Raw genomic sequence first — 23,413 nt, forward strand, 5'->3', positions numbered from 1 at the left:
TCGTAATAATTATGCATCATATCAGAATCAACATGGCGGGACTGAAGGCCAAGACTAAAACATGGAATCACACAAATACATTGAGGAAAATATCCGCCATAACTGGTACATTTTTAGCTTCTTACACCCCAGGGTTGTTTTACACAATTCTTAAACCTTTCATAAAAGATGCAAAATTGAAGGAAAGTCTGGATATCACAACCGGGTCGTGTTTTGTCGTTGCTTTTGTCCTTGACCCAATTTGGTATATTTTGCGTTTTAACGAGTGTCGATTTCAGTTGAAAAACTTAAAAAATATTTGTAACAGAGAAAAATTCGAAGAAGTTAATATGGACAGAAAAAGACTCTATGCTACATATCATATCGATGACCATTTGAATGTCAAAAATAAACATATTAAATTAATGTAGACTCATGCAGGATATGGAATCTTTTCAAACATTCCTTCCGCCGGAACAATTCGTACTAAATGATGCTAATTACTCATGTGAGAGTAACCGAATAAACATGTTAAGCAGCATGACCAAGAACTTTCAGAAGTTTGAAAAACAACATGGAGGCAGTAATCATGTGACATAGTATCTGATTTACGGAAAGGTGATATGACAATTTTCTTTACAGTATATAAACGAACAATAATTGATTGATTTGAAATATATGTTATATTCTGAGATTATTCACTGCCTTTATCCCATTTTTCCTAATTCCTTTTTCTATGTACATCTTTACAAAATAATCATAAGTACATGTAGTAGAATATAAAAGATTTTAACATACACACACATTTTTATCTGATAAACTTCGTACAGGTAACGATAGATCTATGAAAATTTGAGTTTTCTTCAGATATTCTAGTAGAAGTAGTCTTGGATGGGGCGGAACTACAATCATTACTACTGTATAATTATTTTTTTTCTTTTTAAGAAATGCACCGATAAGTGCAGCACTATATGTTTCTTAGAAAGTGGTTCTCAAGTAGTGATGGTATGAATTTAATGCAACAACAGTTTCTCGAAATGATATCACTTAAATATCTCGAAATACAGCTGAAAACAGATAGTCAACTTGAAGGACTTAATATGTTCATGTATCATAGTAAATCTTATAGTCAATCTCTCCAGACAAGCCCAGGTAAATGTTCGCAGCCAAAAGTGTATTGAACCGAGCAACCTTTGACCTCCAGGACTTTATCTCAGGTCACTTCCTGATAGGCTGAGACGATAAATTAAGGAATAAAATTGTAAAATTATAATTGTGTAATTATATTTATCACAGAGTTGATAAAAATAACTTTTTAAATAAAATCTCTTTGCAATAGGGCTACAAAGTTTAAAACTTTAAAAATATCTATCTATTTTAAAGAAATTTTCCTCCAATTTGTTTTAGGAACCATAAAATATTTGTAGAAAAACTTTAAGAGCCCTAGAGAATATTTCTAAATTCAGCATTGGCTGTTTCATACTTTTGTCGTGTTAAGGACATACGCAACGTACCTTACCTACTGATAATTTTTAAAGATATTCTTAATTTAAGATTATAGTGCTATCAGATGTTCTTAGACAAAAAATCAGCTTGCATTACTAGGGGTTTTGAAAAGATATCAGTTGATGAAAATTCTTGTATAATTCAAAGAAAAATATACAAAAATTACTAAACATATATTCTAGATGTTTTGTTTATCCAAATGTGCTTTAGAAGAAATGTACAACAGCATATATAGACATTAAAATGTAGCACACAGTTCCTTTAAGTATTGGAACTCTTCAACTCCAGGGAAAAAGGCAATAAAGTTCAAACTACATTGCGTATGTCCTTAAAAAAAGGAAATCTCTTAGCTGACAATACACATTAAAATTTAAGATGAAAAAGAAGAATGCGATTTTTATTTGTTTGTGCACAGAATATCCTTTGAATTATATATTACATAGGTGATACAGATGTACATGTATTTCCATATATAACTACAATCATGCATACAATGACTGCACAATATTGGGTTGCTTATCTTAAGATTACGTCACGTCTATGATCCATGAGATACTAACAGACGGTATTTTCTGTTCTTGGCCATTTCTACACAGAAATCAAATAAGGTAGGTTCAGAGCACTGCGCATTTTTGAATTGAATTCTAAAACAATAAATGAAATTCATACGCAGGACTATTTTTCTCGGTAATTTTGTGTCTATAGATGTTCAAGTACCTCGGAGTGTTTTGTATGTGTTTCCTGCTCAGTGGAGTCCAGGGCAACTTTCTGGACGACCTGAAACATTTTGGAGACAATGCCCTGCATAGCGCTTTGGACACTCTGAGTACTGATGGCGTCAAAACCTTGGTGTCGTCTGCTGTCAGCGCCGCTGGAACGGGTAACTAGACAATTACTGTATCACACACACACACCCACAAAAATACATGTCTTTTTTTGTATGATTACTGTCAGCAGTAAAATAAAAATACGAAGGAGACAAATTTAAAACACATAAATTGTTACACTTTATTACATTATTATTATGAAGGAGTATGTTACTTTGAATTTTTACTCTCAAATACATGAAAAGAAAAGGACATTGCGAGACGAAAAAGTTATAGGATACAATTTTCACAAATATTTAGAATATTAAGCTTTAGAAAATTTTAGCTTAAATGTTTCTTAATAAATATTTTCTATTACAATGTTCAACAGAATGAACAACAATAAATTTTACGTTTTATCTTTAAGCACTCCTGTCTTCTTTATTTGGAAAGAGAGAAACCGCGTAAGTTAAAATAATCTTCTGTAAATCATTAAAATAATTGATAAACTCTATTTCCTGCAAGTAGAGAGAAACTGCGCAAGTTCAAACTATCTTCTGCAAATAATTGATAAAATCTACATAATTCCTGCAAGTATATTAATATGTTCATTACACATGTAATTAATTAAAATATTTCTTTTATCTCCAAGTGACGAGATGAACCAAGCCTTGGAGCTTTTGAAACAGGAATCGGAAAAAGTACGCCAGATTTTCCACAGTTATGGCGGCCAGTTACAGACTGTGTACGACAAAATTAAGGACCTCAGCTTCCTAGAAAATAATGCCCCAGAGTTCCTGGATAATATCGCTAAACTCAAGGGTACAGTTTAAAACAAATATCAATCTTTTAAAAATCCAGCTGGATCATCCTTTTCTGGTTTTTTTAAAGGGCCTTTGCTTGATTTTTATTCGATTTAATGATTAAGTTCACTATTTTAAACTTTTAATGGAAATAAAAAGTATCGCTCAGAGAGTTAAATTATATTGAATTATGTTTAGGCACGTAAATTTAAATTTTGCTGTGGATTATCTGGTATAGTGTAGGAGGCAGATGTTGACCAATCAAAACGAAGTATTAACATTTTGTAATGTACTTGTACTTTATCTAGTGTGTTATCTACCCTGCAGCATAACAATTTTGAAGGCATTATTTTTCATATTTTGATTAATTAAAGATTCAAACTTGCATACCTTAACAGGTAATGTACTTAATTTTTTAGGCCAGTACAATGCTGTTCTTGATAAGATTGTGGCAGACTTTCACCAGAAGATGAGTGAGATTCATCACTCAAGAAAGAGGGGTCTACTTGACGGTTTCGCCGCAGCTTTCCAGAGTACTGTCGAAAATCTCAAACAGGTTAACTAGAAAATTTTATTCATGTCATATATAAATAAAAACTGTCAAATGAAAAACCACTAGGAAATAAAGTGCCAGCACGAGTATCAGCAGAAGATACAAACTATGCAACAATCCTCCACGCAAAAAAACATTTGAAATCTTATTTCACTGACGAAATGCAAATTGCATATTCAAAAAAGAGAGAAAACTGATTTTGTATGAATACAATTTAAAATCGTTACAAGAAATAAAAGACATCAACAAATGGAAGTACAAGAAATTAAAACGAACATTTTTAAATAATGTTAAGAGGGCTGAGTGGTTGTGGCCATTTTCAGACTATATTGATCTCCTTTAGAAGAAGAGCTCCATATAAAGATATACAAAAATGATTAAATTTTAAAACTAAAATGTATGAAATTTTTGTTTGCCAAATGATAGTTGACAGCTGAAGATATCATATCTAAAAAATTAAGTTATATCTGATGGTTAATTTGTTGACCCCCCCCCCCCGCCTCCTTAATTTGATTTTTTTTTTAGCCTGAAACATACCTGCCAGACAAATTTAGACATCGTGAAGTACATTTACATTCAATCATAAAAATTGCAATCGAAACGCGTTTGTTTCTTACAGACCTTTGGTGGTGTTGCTGACCTTCTGCACGGAGGCGGAAGTGGCCTTCTGACCCAACTGACCCAGCACCTCACTGGAGCCACTACTGGTGTGGGAACACAGCTGTCCAGTCTGAAGGAGACCGCAGCCCAACTGCTGGCCACTGGTCAAGAGACACTTCAAGGCGCCCATGAAACTGGAACCTCTGCCCTCGGTAAAAACTTAATGGCTATTTGATTATATATTAACAAACGGTGTTGCCTGCTTGTGCAGCATAAATATTATTTCTCAGAGAAGACAAGCCTCTGATATATGTATGTATGAAATTCTTAACATGCTACTTTGTTCTCAACGGCGGGAAAAAGGGGCATGCCACTTTGGTTCTTCGAAATTTTTGTTTCATTTATCTTATGGCAGTAGTGTATAGAAAAACTCTCACAAAAGCTATCCCACAGAGACGCACGTTTGAAATTTAAAATCGTATCACGGTTGGCGGCCCTTAATGAGGTGTGCATATAAATTGTAATTTTATGTCAATAAAAAGGGGCATCTGTGACAGTGCAATGTAAACAAGAGGCTCATAAGCCACAACACTCGCCTGAGTCATTAACATAAAGTCGATTTCAACGATCTGAATTTTTCAGCGTTGAGACTTGGGGTCAAATTTTCAAATTGAGGCCCTAATGTTCTTGCTGCACTTTTTCTTGGGAAAAAATTAAGTCATATACTTTACCATGCTATCCTTTTGGAGACGTGATTTGAAAAAAAAATTGAATTGCACTACACATTGATGCTTACGTTACGTTCAAAACTTTGCATTATCATTTGTCTTATCTTGAATGTACACCACATAGAAATGTTTACAATTCAATACACATAATTGCAGTCTCATTGCAGTTTTCTTTGCAATTGACTTTAAAAACAAGAATCCTCTCTACATCAATTGAAAAAGAGGAATCTTCACTTTTTAAGAAACGTTAAAGTCCATTCTTTTCTGGCTTCTGGTCGTAAAGATTTGTAGGTCACCCCAATCATTCAAGTTATGATCATTTTAGCTTCTCCTCATGAACGACTGAACCAATTCCAGTAAAAAGTATTTCTGGGTAAAGGGAACATAAATTGTGAAAAATAAAATCCGTGGGCTCTGCCTCCTTGGGGACTGACAATATGCCAAAGCCATAAAAATTAATGCAATCTTTAAAACTCTTCGTTTTCCACCTGAACATAAAGCAGGCAAACTGTTGATATAATGAACTCTTCACCAAAATTGTAAATTTGTGGTCCCTGAGTTCAGGATTTATGCTCCGAAGTGGGCTAAGTTGGTCATAGATCAAAATCTGTAATTCAATATTCTTTATTCCCGGACTTCTATGAGACAAGCTGCATGAATAATATTATAATAACGAGTATAGAGTTGTCACCAAACTGTAAAATTTTGTCATTTAAGGCCAGAGTTGCAATTCCAGGTGGGGCTAAAGTGATCATAACCTGAGAAACTCAGGTGACCATCAAGGCCCATAAGCCTCATGTTAAATGACCCCACCCTATTTACAGTATATCTTAATTATCATTCTCTGTGGTCCCCCACATGAACAAACTAATATCCTTACCAAAGGATACTCTATTGCAAAATTGATTGAAACTAGAGACGAAAAAAGTGTAAAGTTTTCATACAAACATACAATGGGCAATTGTAGATTAGAATAGTTCACTTGAATTGTCTGGCACAGGCGAGCCAGAAAGATAATCAAACATGCTTTAGTTAGATAATATTGTACACCACTTTCGGTATCTTTTATGTACAGGACAACTCCACAGCGGTTTGACTGGGGCTGGATCACAACTTGTGGATACACTATTGCACCCCGCAGGCACAAAATAGACATCAGTTTACATTATAATTAAATGAAGTAGTAAATATTTCAAAAAGCCAAACTGTTTTTTTTTTTTATAATAATAGGAAGCTACATGGAGCCAATGTTTCTGAATATCTCCTCACAAAGATTTTGAGATCTTTGAATAAAAAATACTTGTGTTGAAATACATAAGAACAAAGCGTCACGTTTTAACTTTTTTCTCAGAAATTTTCCATATGTGTATGCTTTATTAAATGTGGTGGTGTTGACAGGTTGAGAGAACGATAATTTTTCGAAATTTAGTGTTTCGAAACTTGAACGTTCTTTTAGTTTTATCTTTTTACCATTATGGGACACTGACGACTGCAAATATTGACGATTTTAACTTCATTTGTCAATGTTTCCGCTTTGTCAGCATCTCCATGTTTACAGGGAATATAAAAATAAAACACATTAAATGTTCTTTATGTATTTATTTTCTCAAGAAAACTCTTGCATAGGAAACATTATCCATTTCTTCAATAGAAAAAGACGTAACATACTACATGTATATCTATTTTGTAAACATTACTCTATGAATAGGTTTATAAAAATAAGCTTAAACAGGAACACAGCCTTATACTTCTATCATTTACAACACTTAACAATTATCAATTAACATAACGCATATCTTTGCAAGTAATGGGAGGCCATTCAAACTCTTGTGTGTATCAGATATTGAAAACAAGTGACCAATCAGCATGTAGCGGATGGTATATCCATAATGCAATGTTTTAGTTTTCTACAGTTTCTATTTGGTGTGTGATGCAATAGGAATGTTGAAAGCTATGAAAAGATTTTTTTCCTTTTATCTAATGGTGTCATCATTTTAGTCGAATATCCTCCTTTTATCTTTATAGAGTTCAGCTTCTTTTCCTATAAAAACACGGAGCTTATCTCTCTCTCTCTCTCTCTCATTCATGCTACATTCACAGACCTACCTTGTAAACGCCAAATGAATGTGATCAGTAGTTTTCTACCAGTTTAGCCACAAAATTTGGTTATTATGCAGAAAATTGACTTCTTTCAATGCAGAAAAATTTCACTGAATTCATATTTAACAAATTATGCATCGCTTTAATGGCAGAAAACACACCTGAGTATGATACTTGACATAGACATGCTGACACTGGGCAATTACACGAGAAACAGGCTCTCAAAAATATTTCAATAGCTTCCACGTTTGTCTATAGCAGTATGTATGGTGATTTGTGTGACGATTTTCAATCACTCAAGTTTCTGTACCGCACAATTTCTATTATTATGAATTTAAAACCGAAAATGATTAGAATCCAGAAATCGGGAGATTTGACATCGTAGAACGTATTTAGGGGGTCAAAAATCATAGAAATTATGGGTAAATCGAGATAGTAGATAGGTCTGCACTCATACATAAATACCTTACTTGCTGTTGCTTTCAGCTATTTTAGTCTTACTTCAAAGGAAATAGAGCTTTGACATAAAGGAGATGGCTAAAAATTATGTTATATATCATTGTTCAAAAATATTGACTTGCAAAGATGAAAAAAAACGTGGAACCAAGAAAAAAAACAAAACAAACAAACAACCATTGCATTCTATACAGGAATGCCATAATGCATGACAAATTAAGCAAATATACATCAAGATGATAAATAACAATTTTAAGAACTTGAAAATTTTCTATGCTGTATTTGGAACAAATGCCTTGGTAGAAGGATATGAAAAGAAATGCCCTGTGACGTCATGGGAAAAAAGCATATGACAAAATTATGCATTCAAAGCGCATGAAAATTTACTGAATGTAAAACATATATTGCTATGTAATATTAACTTCATAATGATAAAAATCAAAAATCAGCAAAAAAATTCCATAAAATAACATACGAAAATACCAATCTTGGCCACAGAACACTGCAAGCAACGTCATGATTTGCGAAATAAAACAAAATTAAAAAAAAACAATATTAAGAAAACAATCCCTATATTTAAAACTTTGATTTAAGCAAATGCCAATGTAAATAAGTTTAAATCACAGAACATGAAATACTTTTGAGACAACCAGTGCGAGGTCAATTTTTAAAAGGTTACACTTCACGTAGAGACTAGAGATTACATGTAGATATTTTCAGCCTTTTTGTTCACAACTTCGTAACCCTGAGAGAAGTGGCGACTTGAGAAAAGTCTAATTATCACTACCCCCACAAATGTTCCCCTATTACTTAAACATACATGAAAAGAAAAGCATGAAAGACATCGCAGACTTACCGAAAGCCCTCTGGGTCTATTAATGTTCGATACTAAATTATGGGAAATTATACCGAAACACACAAAGAACAAGTGACTTATAGGCACTTGTCTCACAATAAATGTAAAACTATAATTCTAATCTACATATAATTGTGCCCTAAAATTCTTTAAAAATACATTTTATAAACGTGAACGCAATGTGCAGGAAAATAATGTGCAAGCTTATACTACAGTTAGAATAGTTCTGAATGGTACTAAGCCGGCTTGGATTTTTCTGAACCAAAGCAAAAGGCTGCCTTTTTGTGTCCTCCACCTGATTACCGGAACTGCAGTCCACACGATGCCATTTTGACAAGCCGTACATGTAATGTGTCGATAAACCCGCCACTATCACCATACCTCACATTTTGTTTGAGGACTGTACTCTGATATAAAAGGACAGTCAAAAACTTTCCCAAAAGTGTTAGAGTTCTGCAAGCTGCCCTTCACACTAATGGAAAAAAAAACTTAGGCTTAATACCGTTCTTTCTAGAATTCTAAATCAAATAAATTTTCTTTTGATTGTAAAGTTCTTCTATTTCAAAAAATCTCGTTTTTTAATTTATTCCTTAAATTATAAAGATTTAAATCAAAATTAAAGAAAAGAAAGCCAAAGATTCCTCTTACCGCAATGGCCCTGGGGAATGATCATCACTTAATAAATAATTCCTCAGACCCGAACGTTTCCACTTAGTACAGAACATCTAAACGTAAAAATATTTATTAAATATATATATAATTTGTAGCTATTATAGCATTCTGGAATCCACAACTTTTAAGAGTATGACCAGAATGGAGAAACTTAAGTTACCTGAGCATAACTAACATAAAACAGCTGTTTATCTGTCAGATTTACACCTGGAAGGTTCGGTGTTATCCCATTTTCATTTTCCCAAATTTGAAATGCCTTAAAAGACAGAAAAGATAACGTGTCATATGTTGTTTGATGACATAACGATATCGAATGCATTAATAAAGAGTAACTGTAGACACATCTCACTATATAAGCAGCGCGTAGTCCTCCATTATCGGCTATGTTTTCATCCAGTGTTTTCTGGCCATTTATCTAAAATAAAAATATAAATTAAAATAAATTAAAATAAATAAATAAATAAAAGTATTTCTGGAATATTTGCCGTTTGCAAATTGTAGTTTTTCATTTGAAGCCTTTTTAACAAAAATAAAAAAGTGCAATTGATGTACTTGCAGTACCATCGTGAGTAAAATTTTGAGGAAGTTTATTCACGTCTGAGACTGTCATACCCGGATCGCAATTCTGACTTGTATGATATAGATGTCCTAAAGAAGTGTTTACTCTCTCAGATGGAAATGGCTTCTATTATTTTACTCTGAAATAGCATATATGTATGCTTTAAATCACTGACCTGTAGACCGTCCAGCGTGAAGCCGTCATACTGTTCCCTCATACATCCAGTGGTCTTCTCAAACAGAGAGGCCGTGTAGGGCTCCCACCATTCTTTAAGTTTCCCCTTACTGTCATACTGACGTCCTAAAACGAGACATAATGACCTATATTTTACTATAGGGTTCATTCTACCTACTATCACTTTTTAAAAATGGTTCTTTCCACCTATTCCCACCTTTAAAAATCAGGTAGAAAAAGGTAATGATTTACTGTATAAATGCATTCATTTTCTTTTTCTTTAATGCAAATATTGTAGAGAAAAAGTGTAGTCCCAAAACGTACTAGTACTGAAATGAAATGCAATTAACATAATAAACCCGATTGCTATAAAATAACAAATGGACTGAACTATTAAATCATCTAATAATACTTAGTTATCAAATAGGAATAGATGGAATTGTGATTTTGTGGGAATAGGTGGGGGACATAGAAGACACTTACTATAAAAGCAATATTCTTAGGTAATCCAAATATCAAAATGCCTAACAGTACTAAGAGCCGAGCTCATTTACAAAGTGAGTAGTGACTCTATTAAAGGAAACATAAATAAACTAGTTCTATTTGTAACGGAGACCGTTACAGATGTTCCCCAAACGCTCCCTCTACTCCCTTTGGGACCCCTTTCCCTATATGATTCAACAAATTAAGCTTGTATTATAGACTTTAAGAACTTATTTTCAAAAGTATTTTGAAGAAATAACAATGCAAATATAGCACAGTGGGCATAAGCAAATCAGATTTGAGTATTTAATTTCGGAAATTACCATTTACATGTACAAAAACTGATAGAATGCCATAATAAAAAGCTCAATTTAAATTTCAAAGAATTTCACTGAAAACATAGAAAGTTCCAGCAACATGAATATCCTCATATTCATTTCTGATGACTGAATAATGTAGGAACTTGAATTATTTGCATATACTCTGAATTTCATCTTTCTATCATTAACAATTAAGAATGTTATAAAGACTAACAACCTTAGCCAATCAGATTTCAGCACACGTGCTTGCGCGTATTTTCTAGATTTCTCATTTATCTTCTTATAGTGCCTTACAACACATGCCAATGTCTTAAAATTTCAAAGAATTCTATTGAATCATTCAATAGTGAGAGAGATACAACCCATAAAGTTTTAGCAAATCAGATTTCAGCACACATGTATGCACATGTCCTTGCATTCAATTTTCATAGAAGTATAATGTAGGAACCCATTATAACTATCTATATTCTAATTTTCATTCTGTTTTGTTGAAAACTAGAGATGTTTCGCCATTTGATTTTTTAGCCAATCAAATTCGAGAACACGTGCATGCGCGTGTTTTCAAGCATTTCTGTATGACACATATTGTTGAACCTTACATATTAGCCATTCAGATTTCAACGCACGTGCATGCCCATATTTTCTAGATATTTCACATATTTCCTCGTAAAGAGACTCACAAAAAATACTTATGTGTGAAATCTGAAAGATTTCCATTGAAAACTGTGAAAGAAAGAGCCGTACAAGTATTAGCCAATTAAAATTCAGCACAGTGCATGCATGTTCTTGCTTTCAATTTTGATAACAGCAAAATGTAGGAACCCATTATACCTATCTACAATCTAAATTCCATACTTTTTTGTTGAAAACTATGAAAGTTACGGTTGTCTAGAGTTTAAGCCAATCAGATTGCAGCACACGTGTATGAGCGTGTTTTCATGATATCTCAAATATATCTTATTGTAGAACCTATTAAGAGCCATTCTCTGTAATGACTTGAACTTTTATATAGGAGCTGTGGCACGCATAGTCTCAGAATTTCTCCAAACTCTCTATGATAAAAGTCTTTAATACCGTAAACTCAAATCAGGCAAAAATTGGTTGCTACGTGTCATGGTTACCATAGCAACGTGTCCTCAAGTTTGAAAAATGGCATTTTTTAACATGTTCAGAATCCCACAGTTAACGTTTGCAGCAAAGCAAACAAGTGGCAATGACTGTTTCTGAAAGTTGAAGGCCTGGTGTCTTAAATGCATGATAAACATGTTTGGTAAATCAACTATTATATACGTTACTATGGAAACAAAGTATTCAAAAGTAATAATTTTGTTCATTTAATTTTAAAAAAGTCATACACTTCAGAATAAAAACAATTATAGGTTGAAATGCAAGCAAATAATAGACAAGAGATCCTTGTAACATGTACCAAGGACAAAATATGATATTTCCCGTAGGTTGGCAATGGTTACCATGGTTTTAATACCACGAAGGGATTTTAAATTTACTCTCTTAGTGTTTTAATCTTATCGTATCTTTTTAAAAGGCATATTTCTATATAACTGATGATCAATTTTTAAAGGCGTTGGTGTGACCCTTATTTTCACATTTCAAAAAATTCAAATTCAATTCTTTAAATAGAGCGTTGCTATGGAAATAAGGCGAAAAAACATGCATAAAAACCTGGAAAATATTCTGTTTCCTTGGATACGTACCCTTGTATGTAGATTCCCAAAACTTTAATGATTGATATATATGAACAACTAACCTGACTTTCAATTTTGACTACCACCCAATCTCTAACTGGATGCAAAAAGCTGGCACATAGGGTTTGACATAAAATTAACAAAATCGAACATTTTCTCTTCTTGGTAACTATAGCATTGACACATGGATCATGAATTTCAGAATTTCAGAATTTTAGAAGAGGGCACCCTTGTTCATCATAACCATGCATTTAGTTTGTCTACTAATACCCAGTGACAGTGATTTTTAAAGAATTAAATAAATGCATTTTCACAATAAATCAATAAAGCCCCACCCTACACCAAAACCCCTGACCCAGGGACTGTGAATTTCATAATTTTGGAGGAGACACCCTTGCTCATCATAACCATGCACTTAGTTTGTCTGCTATATATACAGGGTGAGAATTTTTCAAAGAATGGATGCATTTTCAACAAACTTTATCAATATATGATATTAAACTTTAGTTCTACCAGATAAGTAACTATTCAAGGTGAGTCAAATAATATGTTTCTTGATTAAAAGGTAAGTAAATGCCTAAAGCAGCAAAAAATATCACTTTAAACAACTAGTATGTTGTTTCCATGGTTACACTGCAAAGTAACAATTAATCCCAATTTTTCTTACGTTGTCGGTGTTGCAAGGTCCTAAGGATGTATATGTGCCAGTCATGAATTTTATTGTTTTTCCTCAAGATAGTAGCATTAACCCAATCATAGCAACAGATTTTGCACGGTAACACTGTGTTACCATGGCAACCATGAAGGTTATATTTAGAATAATATTACCAATACCTAATTACTTAAGGTCAAATATTTTTCATTGTTTTTCTTAGGTTGTTGATTGAGTTTGACCATGTAACATCTATCATTTGTGAATATTGAGCGTTTTCAGCATTTTTTAGCATCTAAAATGTATTCCAAATGTACCCATGGTTACCACTTACTTAGAGATAAATTCTAAATAGTTTCTTTATAGCATAAGTGGCAACAAGGTGTCATGTTTTTGGGAAAATGATTTGTTTGTTTTTCTTAGTCTTTATTAAGGCTCAATAAAGATTCAAGGTAGCTGAAAATCTCAATTTGTTCAACTTTTCTGGCTGTTACCATGGCAACCAAGACATATAGCAACGAAATTTTAATTGATATATGTTTCTGGTGTCAAGTTGTAATAATGGGCAAAGTTTCATCAAAATCGGTGACCATGCGTGGCAGAAGTTTAAGTGGTTACAGAGAATCGCTATTAATGTGTGACTAGTATATTTCAAAGAATCTGGGGGAATAAGACAAGCCATGTGCCCATGCCCATTTTTCGGCTATGCAAGAACATTTATTGGAAAAAATCTCTCAATTGTTCGAATTTACTTAAGCATTTTAATGTTTGCAGTAGTTCTCAAAATGATATTTATATTCTAAACAAGCTAAACAGTTGACTTTCATTTACTGTCACAAGTGTCTAACATGGGTAGGGACTTCTATTAATTAATCTGCATATTGAGTGTTAACACTTATCGTGGAGAAATTATAAAAATGTTAACGTTGTATATAATGATAGTGGTGATCTAGAAGCGCTAGTAGTAAAAATAAATAAAAACGGGAATAAAAGTATTCAAATATCTATTCTAATTTTTATCCGGCATTCTAAATAATTTACTGTAAATGAGTTCATTACTCTCTCTCTCTATATATATATATATATATTATTTCCAGTGAAAAATATGTTATTCCTATAGACATTTTTTATAAAGTAAAACAAAATTAACCCTCTTCCAAAAAATAAAAAATAAAAAAAATCATGACTCGAACACTTTCCTCAATAAACTCCCCTTTAAAGAGCTCCTCGCTAACCACTATACCACGGAGTCACACATACATACCCATTTAAATAGCATACAGTTCTCCATATTTAGCAAGCGTATTTGGACTTAGAATTTTTTAAGACCACGGTGAAAATTTAAGTAAGTTTACTTAATTTTTTATGTAGAGTGGGTCTTCGTACCAAATTTTTGCAAGTATAAAAAGCAACATCTTTCCATTGCCTTTCATTAATCGTTCTCAAAAATATGGTACGATGACCCAGTCTATTTAAAAAATGTAGTTATATCATCCAATTTATGTCAGTTTTTGTGAAAATTGAGCGTGATGCCATTTTTTTGTGTTAATCAGAATCATTTTCGCTGTTACAGTATTCAGGTTTTGTCAAATTTGTATCCAAATGGTAATAAGCATTACACTAATTCAACAAAAAGTGAAATTTTTTAAAAATGAATTTACTGATTTTTTATCGATCGTTATGTAGGCATATGGCTCGGCTTATCCCCCCAGTTTCTTTCAGAGTATTTTATCAAAAACAAGAAAGATATTGAGATTTCTGTTTCAACCAATCAGAGCGAAGTACACGTGTATGCACGCCCGTTCATGCCTATTTAACAATATCATCTTGTGAATACTACTAAGATATATTTATATTCCGAGTTTAAAATCATTTATTCAAAACAATAAAAAAAAAGGGACGTTCAAGTTTTTTCAATTATATCAATCATTTCACACATCGCACGCGCCCGCACGTGCATGCATGTGCGCGCAAAATGACCTTCGTTCCGCACATCTACACAAAATGCCTGTTAACCCTTAGAGGGGTGAGTCGTTTCCGAGAACACTCTCGAACAAAAAAGTGCCGGTCTGCCGCCGCGGGAGAAGAAATTTAGAGAAAAGAAAGTAAAAAAATATAATATGTTTCCAAACTTCGTTTGGGGAACATAATTAGAATCAGTCTAACAGTGTTAACAAAGTTTGGAACATTATACCATAGTCCGAATTAAACAGGGTCTGAATTAACCTGACATCTTCGGAAGTAAATATTGACGCAGACAAGGGGACCTTATCAAAACCTTTTGCATCTCTTTTTAACAATTATCAGTCAATTTAAGAACATGGAAGAATAGGCATTACCATTAATGTTTATTTTCTTTTTTAAGAAATCCTCAGTACACTTTTCTTAGGTTGGTTTACCGTTTATATTTAGCATAGGCTCTAGATTTTTACACATTCAAACTTTAATTTGGCGCGCTGATGAGTCAGCATATCCGGTTGAACACCATGACAACGTTGCAGGTTCACGTATGTAATGTTCATTGAAAGGCTGGCTACCCCCCCCCCCCTCCCCCCCAATTTTTGTTTTGTTGCAGTATATCATGGAAATATGATAATGTATTATTAAAATTTGATTGTAAAAGGAAGTTGGACCCCCCCCCCCCCCCCCCAACAGGATTTTCGAGTTTTGGACAATTTTTTGGCTTGTCAAAGTTTTAACAGGTAAGTTGTCAAATTTGTTTTTCTGGATGGCCAACCCACTTTCAAAAATGATACTACGTCTGATAGGTAAAGTGCCTCGTAACCCAAATGACTACAACCTTTTGATTTCGATAATTCCAAAAAGTGACCCATTCTTCTTTATACATACACCTTAACATAAACAGAAATAACCTGTGATATCAAAGGCATGTGTTATTTCGTGTCCAATGACCGAGCCCATCGCTCCAAAGTTAAGAGCTCTGAAAAAGAAAAAAAGGAATTCATTTTAAATGTTCCTAGCGTAACATACAAGGCCATTCAAAGGCTTAAACACAGAAGAATAATCTTGTCTTACTGAGGTCCATTGGGAGAGTAGAACGGAAGATGAAACATGGCGATCGGAAACATGATGTCGTTCCTTTCAGGTGAGTAGTCGGCCTCCACCGTTACTGGTGTTTGCATCCAGCTGTGGAATTGTAAAAGGAAAAGATATACAAAAATCTAAACGCTGTAGAATAAGTAAAATAACACAGAAGCGGAATATTCATTTAATAATAATTTTTATCTATTCATAAATCATAACTTCCCAACATCATTTTCTTTCCAGAGCAGACGATAAAGCAAGAGCTTGATAAAGAGTAGAATCAAAGAACTGGAAGTATCCAAGGTTTTACATACCTGTGCCGATCCACAGTCTTATGATACATCTCAACGCTCTTTGTGACATGAAAGGTCTTCATATTCTTTATATTGTTGAACCAATCATCGCTTACCTCAAACTGAAACAAGAGTTCATCATTTTGTAGATTTTTTTTATGTTAGCTATAGAAAATTCCAAAAAACATTTCCACTTCACTTTTATAATTTTACTGACCTCCTTGTAGTACTGATCAAGGAAGTGTGATTTCAGGATTTCATCGGGATAACTAATCTTCTCTAACATTTCAGTTATCTGAAAACAGAGGTAAAATATGGACATAATAATGGGTAACGTTAATTTATGAATTGGTCCAATAGTTAATAAAACTTTGAAGTTCTTCTCAGATTTGAATTTATATGCATTCCTTCCTACTCACCTTTTCCTCAGCATGACTCCTCGTACTTGCGTCCATCCAGATTTTATCCAGAAGATAGTCTCGGAATGCTATTTTTATATCTCTTACTAGAGTTTGTAGCTGAATTAAATATGAAAGAATGGATGATTTACTTGCGATCAAGATCATTCATCACAATATCCTAGGAAAAGTTAATCTGCACTATAATCTTAAGAATTTTCACTGAATCTGAAATGGGGTGAGGTGGGGGAGGGTGTTTATGTAATAACTATCAAATGCAATAATGCTTTTGGTCATATTTACTATATCATGTTTGATTCCATTCCTTATTTTTCTTTTGAGTCTGAGCACTTGTTAAGAAAAGGATCAATCCACTTCTAGAAACATTTCTCAGAGTTTTCAGGTAACGTGTAAACTAATTTTATCAAGCTTCTTTACATAGTTTTTAACATTAATGACTCTCTCACTCTTTGTATGTGTATGTGTGGGTGTGTGTCCTAACCTTTTGAACTGACACCGCCTGCTGTGTTTCATTCACATACATGGCGCCTGTTACAAAACCAAATGCTTTATTTGTGTAGAAGGCACATCTTCGCCAGTGCTCTCCTTCATTTTCTACTTCTGCAAATTAAACGCAAAGTTTAATATTGTGAATAATGTGATCTTTCCCTACATTACACAGTTTACTTCTCCGTATGCTAAGATTCGATGAATTATATTTAAATTGTATCAGGGAGCAATTTTAAGTCTTCCTTTTAAATCACAAAAGAATATCAAAGTAATGTAATTTTTTTTATCTTGAAGCACTTGTATCATCAAAAATGGCACTGCCATTGAAAGTATTCTAAAGCATATGTTTCCCTTTTATTATATAAATAAGAACCTTCTTCAATATTGGCATCATCATCATTGAAAGTGCTGACGTCAAAATACGGTACAAAGGACCTCACTAGGTGCACCATTAGATAATGCTTCAAAACACTACAAGGAAAAAAAATAGAAAAAAATAATTAAAAAATATCCAATAAGCCTGAGATACAGTTAAAGAGAGAGAGAGAGAGAGAGAGAGAGAGAGAGAGAGAGTTACTTGATCTTGTTGGCATCTTTGATATAGGAGTCAACCAGGGAACACAGCTTGGTCAGCCCTGATTCATGTAGCACCACTACTTCTGTGTTAAGGTTGATGGTCACTTGAGACTTGAAGAGAATTCTTAACAAATACAGGTCCCAGGTAAGCTAAATCAAATAGGAAATGCTTTCTTTCATGAGCTGATCTTTACAACCATAATCAAGATAAAAAGGTCCTTTGAAAATTATAAATAACATTTTTTCCATTTCTTCATTTATATCTGGTATGAAATTGCAAATATTACCACCTACGTTGCATATATCAAAAGTAAATTTTATTATCATTGCATGGAGTTAAAAAGACTTTACGAACCATGGGACAATTGACCTGAAGGTCTTTGATTCTTGTCAGGGTGAATGTAGCTGATCTATTGTGGCTATGCTCTTCACTGTCACGTGTCTATAGACAAATAAATGGTAATTAGTTAATACGTTTAGAAAATCAATTTCGATGCCTCATGATTGATAACACAGAAAATGAAACTACAGAAAAAAATCAGTCAATATTTAAAGAATATGATATTTTTTCGCATAGCAGCTATTCATTTTGGTCTCAATAAAGACATTGTTGTTTCTAAATTATAATTATATTGGTCAGTATGGAAGTCTTTGCTACATCTGATTGGTGCAGTCTTTTAACAGTTGTTCCAGCGATTGGTCACTGGAGAGTTTGAACTATATCGCAATGTACAGTCTGTACCACTGACATCAATGTAATTCTCTGTTCTTGAGTCGAAAAAATCCAACAAATTGAATTAAAAGATACTAGTACTTTTGTAGAAGCTAATCAGAATTTAATTACCGGCAGTAGAGTAATTGTGAGATTATTCTCTTACCCATCCTATGTTTTTCTCCAGTTCCAGAAGATTCTGAGATAGAGTTTCTGCTTGCTCTTCCGTCTTGTTAAACACCACTTTCAATATTCTTTTTGTTTCTCTCATGTAATTTTTCACTATCTGCACATACATTTTAAAATCTCAGAAACATTTTACTTAAAACAATTTAACTTTCATGCACTGCACTGATATATATAATATTCTGACATTTGCGTAACTATTGTTAAAATTCTGATTCTTTTACTGCAAAGAATGCGGGTGTAGATTACTTTACTTCCATAATAATGAAAAAGTTTATCTACTGTCTTCCGCTCTGTATGAAAAATTAAGACAAAATTACTCTAGCAGATCTTGTTTCATTTTACATGTACTTCAAATGTGTCTTTTAGTGTGTTATCTTATTTTTAAAACCAAATACACAGCAACGGAAAAGTTTTAAATGTTTGAAAAAAAATATTATTTGAAGAGTTCCATGTACGAGGGGTTATCAAAAAGTTGGTGGACTGAGGCGATAAAATTAATACTATGTCGTCTGCACTTACAAAATTTATAAGGAACATAAAACAATAAAAGTTTAAGAAATGTTGAAAATTTTAGCTTTATGCGTTGATAATTTGCTAAATTATCATAAAATAAAAAGAGTCATTATATCATCAACCGGCGCTGTCGCTGTTTAATTTCATGACGTCCGATAACGTCATTGTTTCTCAATGTCCACTCTCTCTACCTCATACACTTATTTTGATGAGATTCCCTGGAGTTAAGTAACGACTTAAATCCGTCTTGTTTATATGACTTTACAATTTCATGAACAGCTGCTTTCAATGCAAAAAATATAGTAAATAGACCTATACATAGGGAAAGATTCTCACTTGATTATGCTAGCATATTTTGCTTGTCGGAGTTCAATATCTACCACACATGATCAACGTCACTTTTAGACGTGACTGAATTTCGACACCCTGACTACAAATTGACATTAACTGTGCATCTCTCATCTCTGTGAATCTTTTTTGGCATTTAAAAACAAGTACTCTGGATGCATTTTATTTCTCTGTAGCCCGTTTAAACATTTCCTAGATCTATGTAAAAGTTTTTCCAGGGGCGAAACTTTATAGAATGTTGGGAAAAAAATCCCTCCCTCATTTTTGACGTCATTTTCAAGCTCTTAATTGATTGAACACTTCATATAAAACTTACGATAAAATTTTATAGAACTTACAGAATGAGATAAAAATTGCAAATTTTACGTAACAATTTTGTTATACAACATTCCTGAATTAACGGGATTTTGGGATTACAATGCTCATGTCAAAAGAGTTTTTCTCATTTACTCACAGGTAGGGAAAAAAACGTCATGTTCAAAGTTGCGCCGCCTGGACATACCATTGCTTCCAAAAACATTAACAATTTATTAAAAAATTAAACTTATGATTTATTTTATAGATAGAAACAATGATGCTAACTAAATGTGTTAAAATTCATAGATGTACCTAAAGCGGTTTTGATTTTATGGCGCTTTTCCACGAATTTTTTGATAACCCCTCGTATACTATAAATCTAGAATGCTTAGGAAAGGCCATACACATAATTATAGTTACCTCATTGAGATCCCAGCTAAGGTAGGTGGGAGTGCGTTTCTGCAAACGTTGGGACGTCGGTGGTGGAGGGGAAGTTTCGTTGTTGTGTTGAGGCGCAGTATTAACTGTCGCGGGAGATTCGGACGGTTTTGGAAAGCTTTGGAATGGGTACTGGGAATACCCATAATCTATCTGTTAAAGATGAATTATAAAATGCTTAACTTTTTAAAAACTGCAATTTTCCGGTTTTTTTCAGGACTTTTATTTCCCCAGATATTCAGGAGTCATTCACCTTGACGACATTAACATCTTCGGAAGACACTTCATTGGGGCCGACAGACACCGTGAAGAGGGGCCAGGCGTCCAGTAGGTGGACTTTTTCTAGCATCACAGCAAAATTAAAGTCGCCGTCCGAAGAGACATTCCTGATGAGGTCTGTGAAGTCTGCTAACGTTTGAGATCGTCTTTGTCGACTCTCTGACATACAGCTTTTGAAAAACTGTTTTGTCTTCTTTCCGGAATCATAATTCACGGAACTACTTTGTTTTTCTGAAAAAAAAGTTAGTCTTTTATTAGAATATCGGCGGCGCCGTTTTAAATTGTTTGATAGCAGAAAATTATTTTAACATCAGAAAAAGTGCTTTCTTCCAATACTTAAAGAATCGATATTTGATATGAATAAAAATAGTCATTCTGATATCATAAATCTACATTATTGATAAATTACACTCTTGTTATAAAAAAAAAAAAACGACTGTCCACATCTCGTTTGAATACTATGGGACAATAAAATTAGATGTAAAAGCTAAAATTTTCCCTCAAATTATAAAAGTAAAAGTCACCATTAATTTGATCTTTCTTAGAGTACACTTATTACAGTACAGACGACAGTAATTCAGGCATAAACTATAACAATTTCCCTGTACTTCCTGTTCTAAACTTCCTACGATTTGATGTTTATGATTCACACCGGTTCTAATTGGAAATGATCATCTGCGACACACGCAGGGTGCATTGTACAAAGAGGAATTAAGTTGTCCGTAATTACCCAGAATGCCTTTGAGATGATGTAGATTAATATAAGACAGTTCCTGTATCCGGTCCCACATGGAGTAGCCGGGGGGAATGGGCGTGTCCCGTTCCCACCCTCCACACGCGTACTTATAAAAGTCGGTACACGGATTCACAGACTGATCCATAGATTTCAGAATAGAACCTGCTGCCAGGATACATTCTTTGGTTTCACAAACAAACCGAGCGTCTGAAAGATGTACGGTATACATAACAAATCATATGTTATAGAAATCAAAATAAGCTACATACATGTATAAACATAAAATGGCAAGGAGTGGTCAAAAGTCGTAAGGAAGGCTAAGGTCTTAAGATTTTGTACAGTTGACACTTTCCATCTTTTGTCAAGTTCAGTGTTAAAAAAAACTGTCCCATTTATTCTGATATAAATCTTCACAGAATTTTTTTAGTAAGATATATTGACTTAATGGCGAATGTTGCAAAGCGGACACTTTGCGTGTATTTAATGAGTACTTCAACATGCAAATGGATTCAATGGTCATATTTCTATAAAGATTTTTTTATTGCTAGATAACAGCATGCAGTCTGTAAAATACTTCTAGATCATCTGATGGCAGGCACACATTGAAGTGCTATTTTTGACTAAGTGTGTGCCGTTTTGTATTTAACTGTGTTATTAAGATGAAAAAAAAAATAGCTAAGTGGTTGATTTCATAATTAACTATGCATTCATAATTAAAACTTTAAAATTATAATGTTTCAATGAAATTAAATTTTCGTAAAATGCTTTCATAATTTTCAGTGCAGTCTGCTCATTCTTATTTTATGGTAATGCTTTTACACCTATGACACAGAAATATCGGCCCAGAGCAAAAACGGAAAAAAAAACAAACAAAAACAAAAAACATAGGGATGGTTAGATCAATGTTGTAGAAGCAAGTTATTCTGATTGGAAACAAGAGGCCCATGGGCCACATCGCTCACCTGAGCACATTGGCTAGGCAAAAGCACAAATCAATTCGGTATTGAAAAGATTACCCAGGGGGGGGGGGTTACTTGAGAAGATTTTTAAAAAATTTTCCCATATATTCCTTTGTGAAAATTTGATCCCCCATTGTGGTTCCTCCCTATCCCAGGGGTCATCATTTGAACTTGAATCTACACTACCTGAGGATGCTTCCATATCAATATGACTAAACATAGCTTTCCTGTTCTTGAGAAGAAATATTTTTTCTATATGTTCTTATGTAAAACTTTCGATCCCCCAATGGGCCCCACCCAACCCCTGGGGTCATCATTTGAACAAAATTTTATGTACACTACCTGAGGATGCTTCCATATCAAAATGACTAATCATGGTTTGCAGTTCTTCAGAAGAAGATATTTTCCTATATATTTCTATTTAAGACTTTGTGGCCCCATCCTACCCCCGGGGGTCATGATTTGAACAAACTTGAATCTACACTACCTAAGGATGCTTCCATATAAATATGACTCATCATGACTTTGTTGTTCCTGAGAAGAAGATTTTTAAAGATTTTTCCTATATATTTCTATGTAAAACTTTGATCCTCCATTGTGGCCACGCCATATCCCCGGGGGTCATGGTTTGAACAAACTTGAATCTACACTACCTGAGGATGCTTCCATATATATACGACTCATCGTGGCTTTGCTGTTCTTGAGAAGAAGATTTTTAAAGATTTTTCCTATATATTTCTATGTAAAACTTTGATCCTCCATTGTGGCCCCGCCCTACCCCAGGGGGTCATGATTTGAATAAACTTGAATCTACACTACCTAAGGATGCTTCCATATAAATATGACTCATCATGACTTTGTTGTTCCTGAGAAGAAGATTTTTAAAGATTTTTCTTACATATTTCTATGTAAAACTTTGATCCTCCATTGTGGCCACGCCCTACCCCCGGGGGTCATGGTTTGAACAAACTTGAATCTACGCTACCCGAGGATGCTTCCATATAAATATGACTCATCATGGCTTTGCTGTTCTTAAGAAGAAGATTTTTAAAGGTTTTTCCTATATATTTCTATGTAAAACTTTGATCCTCCATTGTGGCCCCGCCCTACCTCCGGGGGTCATGATTTGAACAAACTTGAATGTACACTACCTAAAGATGCTTTCACTTG

At 33.7% G+C, this 23,413-nt stretch overlaps 2 protein-coding genes across 4 annotated transcripts in view; one reads left to right on the plus strand and one right to left on the minus strand.

Moving 5' to 3' along the window:
• Positions 1-2,157: 2,157 nt before the first annotated feature.
• On the plus strand, positions 2,158-6,180 carry LOC133202552 (uncharacterized). Its single transcript, XM_061338389.1, has 6 exons — positions 2,158-2,365; positions 2,719-2,755; positions 2,944-3,113; positions 3,514-3,650; positions 4,267-4,459; positions 6,051-6,180. Exons 1-6 carry the CDS (start codon positions 2,191-2,193, stop codon positions 6,125-6,127), a joined length of 789 nt encoding a protein of 262 aa, XP_061194373.1. The 5' UTR covers positions 2,158-2,190; the 3' UTR covers positions 6,128-6,180.
• A 374-nt stretch (positions 6,181-6,554) lies between these two features.
• The window catches only part of LOC133202423 (endothelin-converting enzyme homolog), a 28,240-nt gene continuing 11,381 nt past the window's right edge, over positions 6,555-23,413 (minus strand). For all 3 annotated transcript variants that reach the window (XM_061338238.1, XM_061338237.1, XM_061338240.1), the window contains 18 exons: positions 21,279-21,491; positions 20,523-20,779; positions 20,252-20,422; positions 18,651-18,770; positions 18,128-18,214; positions 17,774-17,922; positions 17,570-17,667; positions 17,189-17,307; positions 16,708-16,806; positions 16,506-16,583; positions 16,310-16,410; positions 15,987-16,097; positions 15,824-15,891; positions 9,794-9,918; positions 9,409-9,474; positions 9,220-9,315; positions 9,036-9,112; positions 6,555-8,859 (listed from right to left, as the gene is read on the minus strand). In XM_061338238.1, the coding sequence (XP_061194222.1) occupies positions 8,760-8,859; positions 9,036-9,112; positions 9,220-9,315; positions 9,409-9,474; positions 9,794-9,918; positions 15,824-15,891; positions 15,987-16,097; positions 16,310-16,410; positions 16,506-16,583; positions 16,708-16,806; positions 17,189-17,307; positions 17,570-17,667; positions 17,774-17,922; positions 18,128-18,214; positions 18,651-18,770; positions 20,252-20,422; positions 20,523-20,779; positions 21,279-21,491 (2,135 nt within the window). In that variant the 3' untranslated portion in view covers positions 6,555-8,759. The remainder of the gene's footprint in view (positions 8,860-9,035; positions 9,113-9,219; positions 9,316-9,408; positions 9,475-9,793; positions 9,919-15,823; positions 15,892-15,986; positions 16,098-16,309; positions 16,411-16,505; positions 16,584-16,707; positions 16,807-17,188; positions 17,308-17,569; positions 17,668-17,773; positions 17,923-18,127; positions 18,215-18,650; positions 18,771-20,251; positions 20,423-20,522; positions 20,780-21,278; positions 21,492-23,413) is intronic.

This window comes from Saccostrea echinata, unplaced genomic scaffold (assembly GCF_033153115.1).
Source record: "Saccostrea echinata isolate AGI-Se365-2 ecotype Australia unplaced genomic scaffold, CSIRO_AGI_Sech_v1 ptg000047l, whole genome shotgun sequence".
Lineage (NCBI taxonomy): Eukaryota > Metazoa > Mollusca > Bivalvia > Ostreida > Ostreidae > Saccostrea > Saccostrea echinata.

Bases quoted from the DNA above. Each gene is read 5' to 3' on its own strand.
- LOC133202552 (XM_061338389.1), top strand. From the start codon at position 2,191: ATGTTCAAGTACCTCGGAGTGTTTTGTATGTGTTTCCTGCTCAGTGGA. The intron at 2,366-2,718 runs GTAACTAGACAA...TTTATCTTTAAG, and splicing joins TGTCAGCGCCGCTGGAACGG to CACTCCTGTCTTCTTTATTT. The intron at 2,756-2,943 runs GTAAGTTAAAAT...TTTATCTCCAAG, and splicing joins TTTGGAAAGAGAGAAACCGC to TGACGAGATGAACCAAGCCT.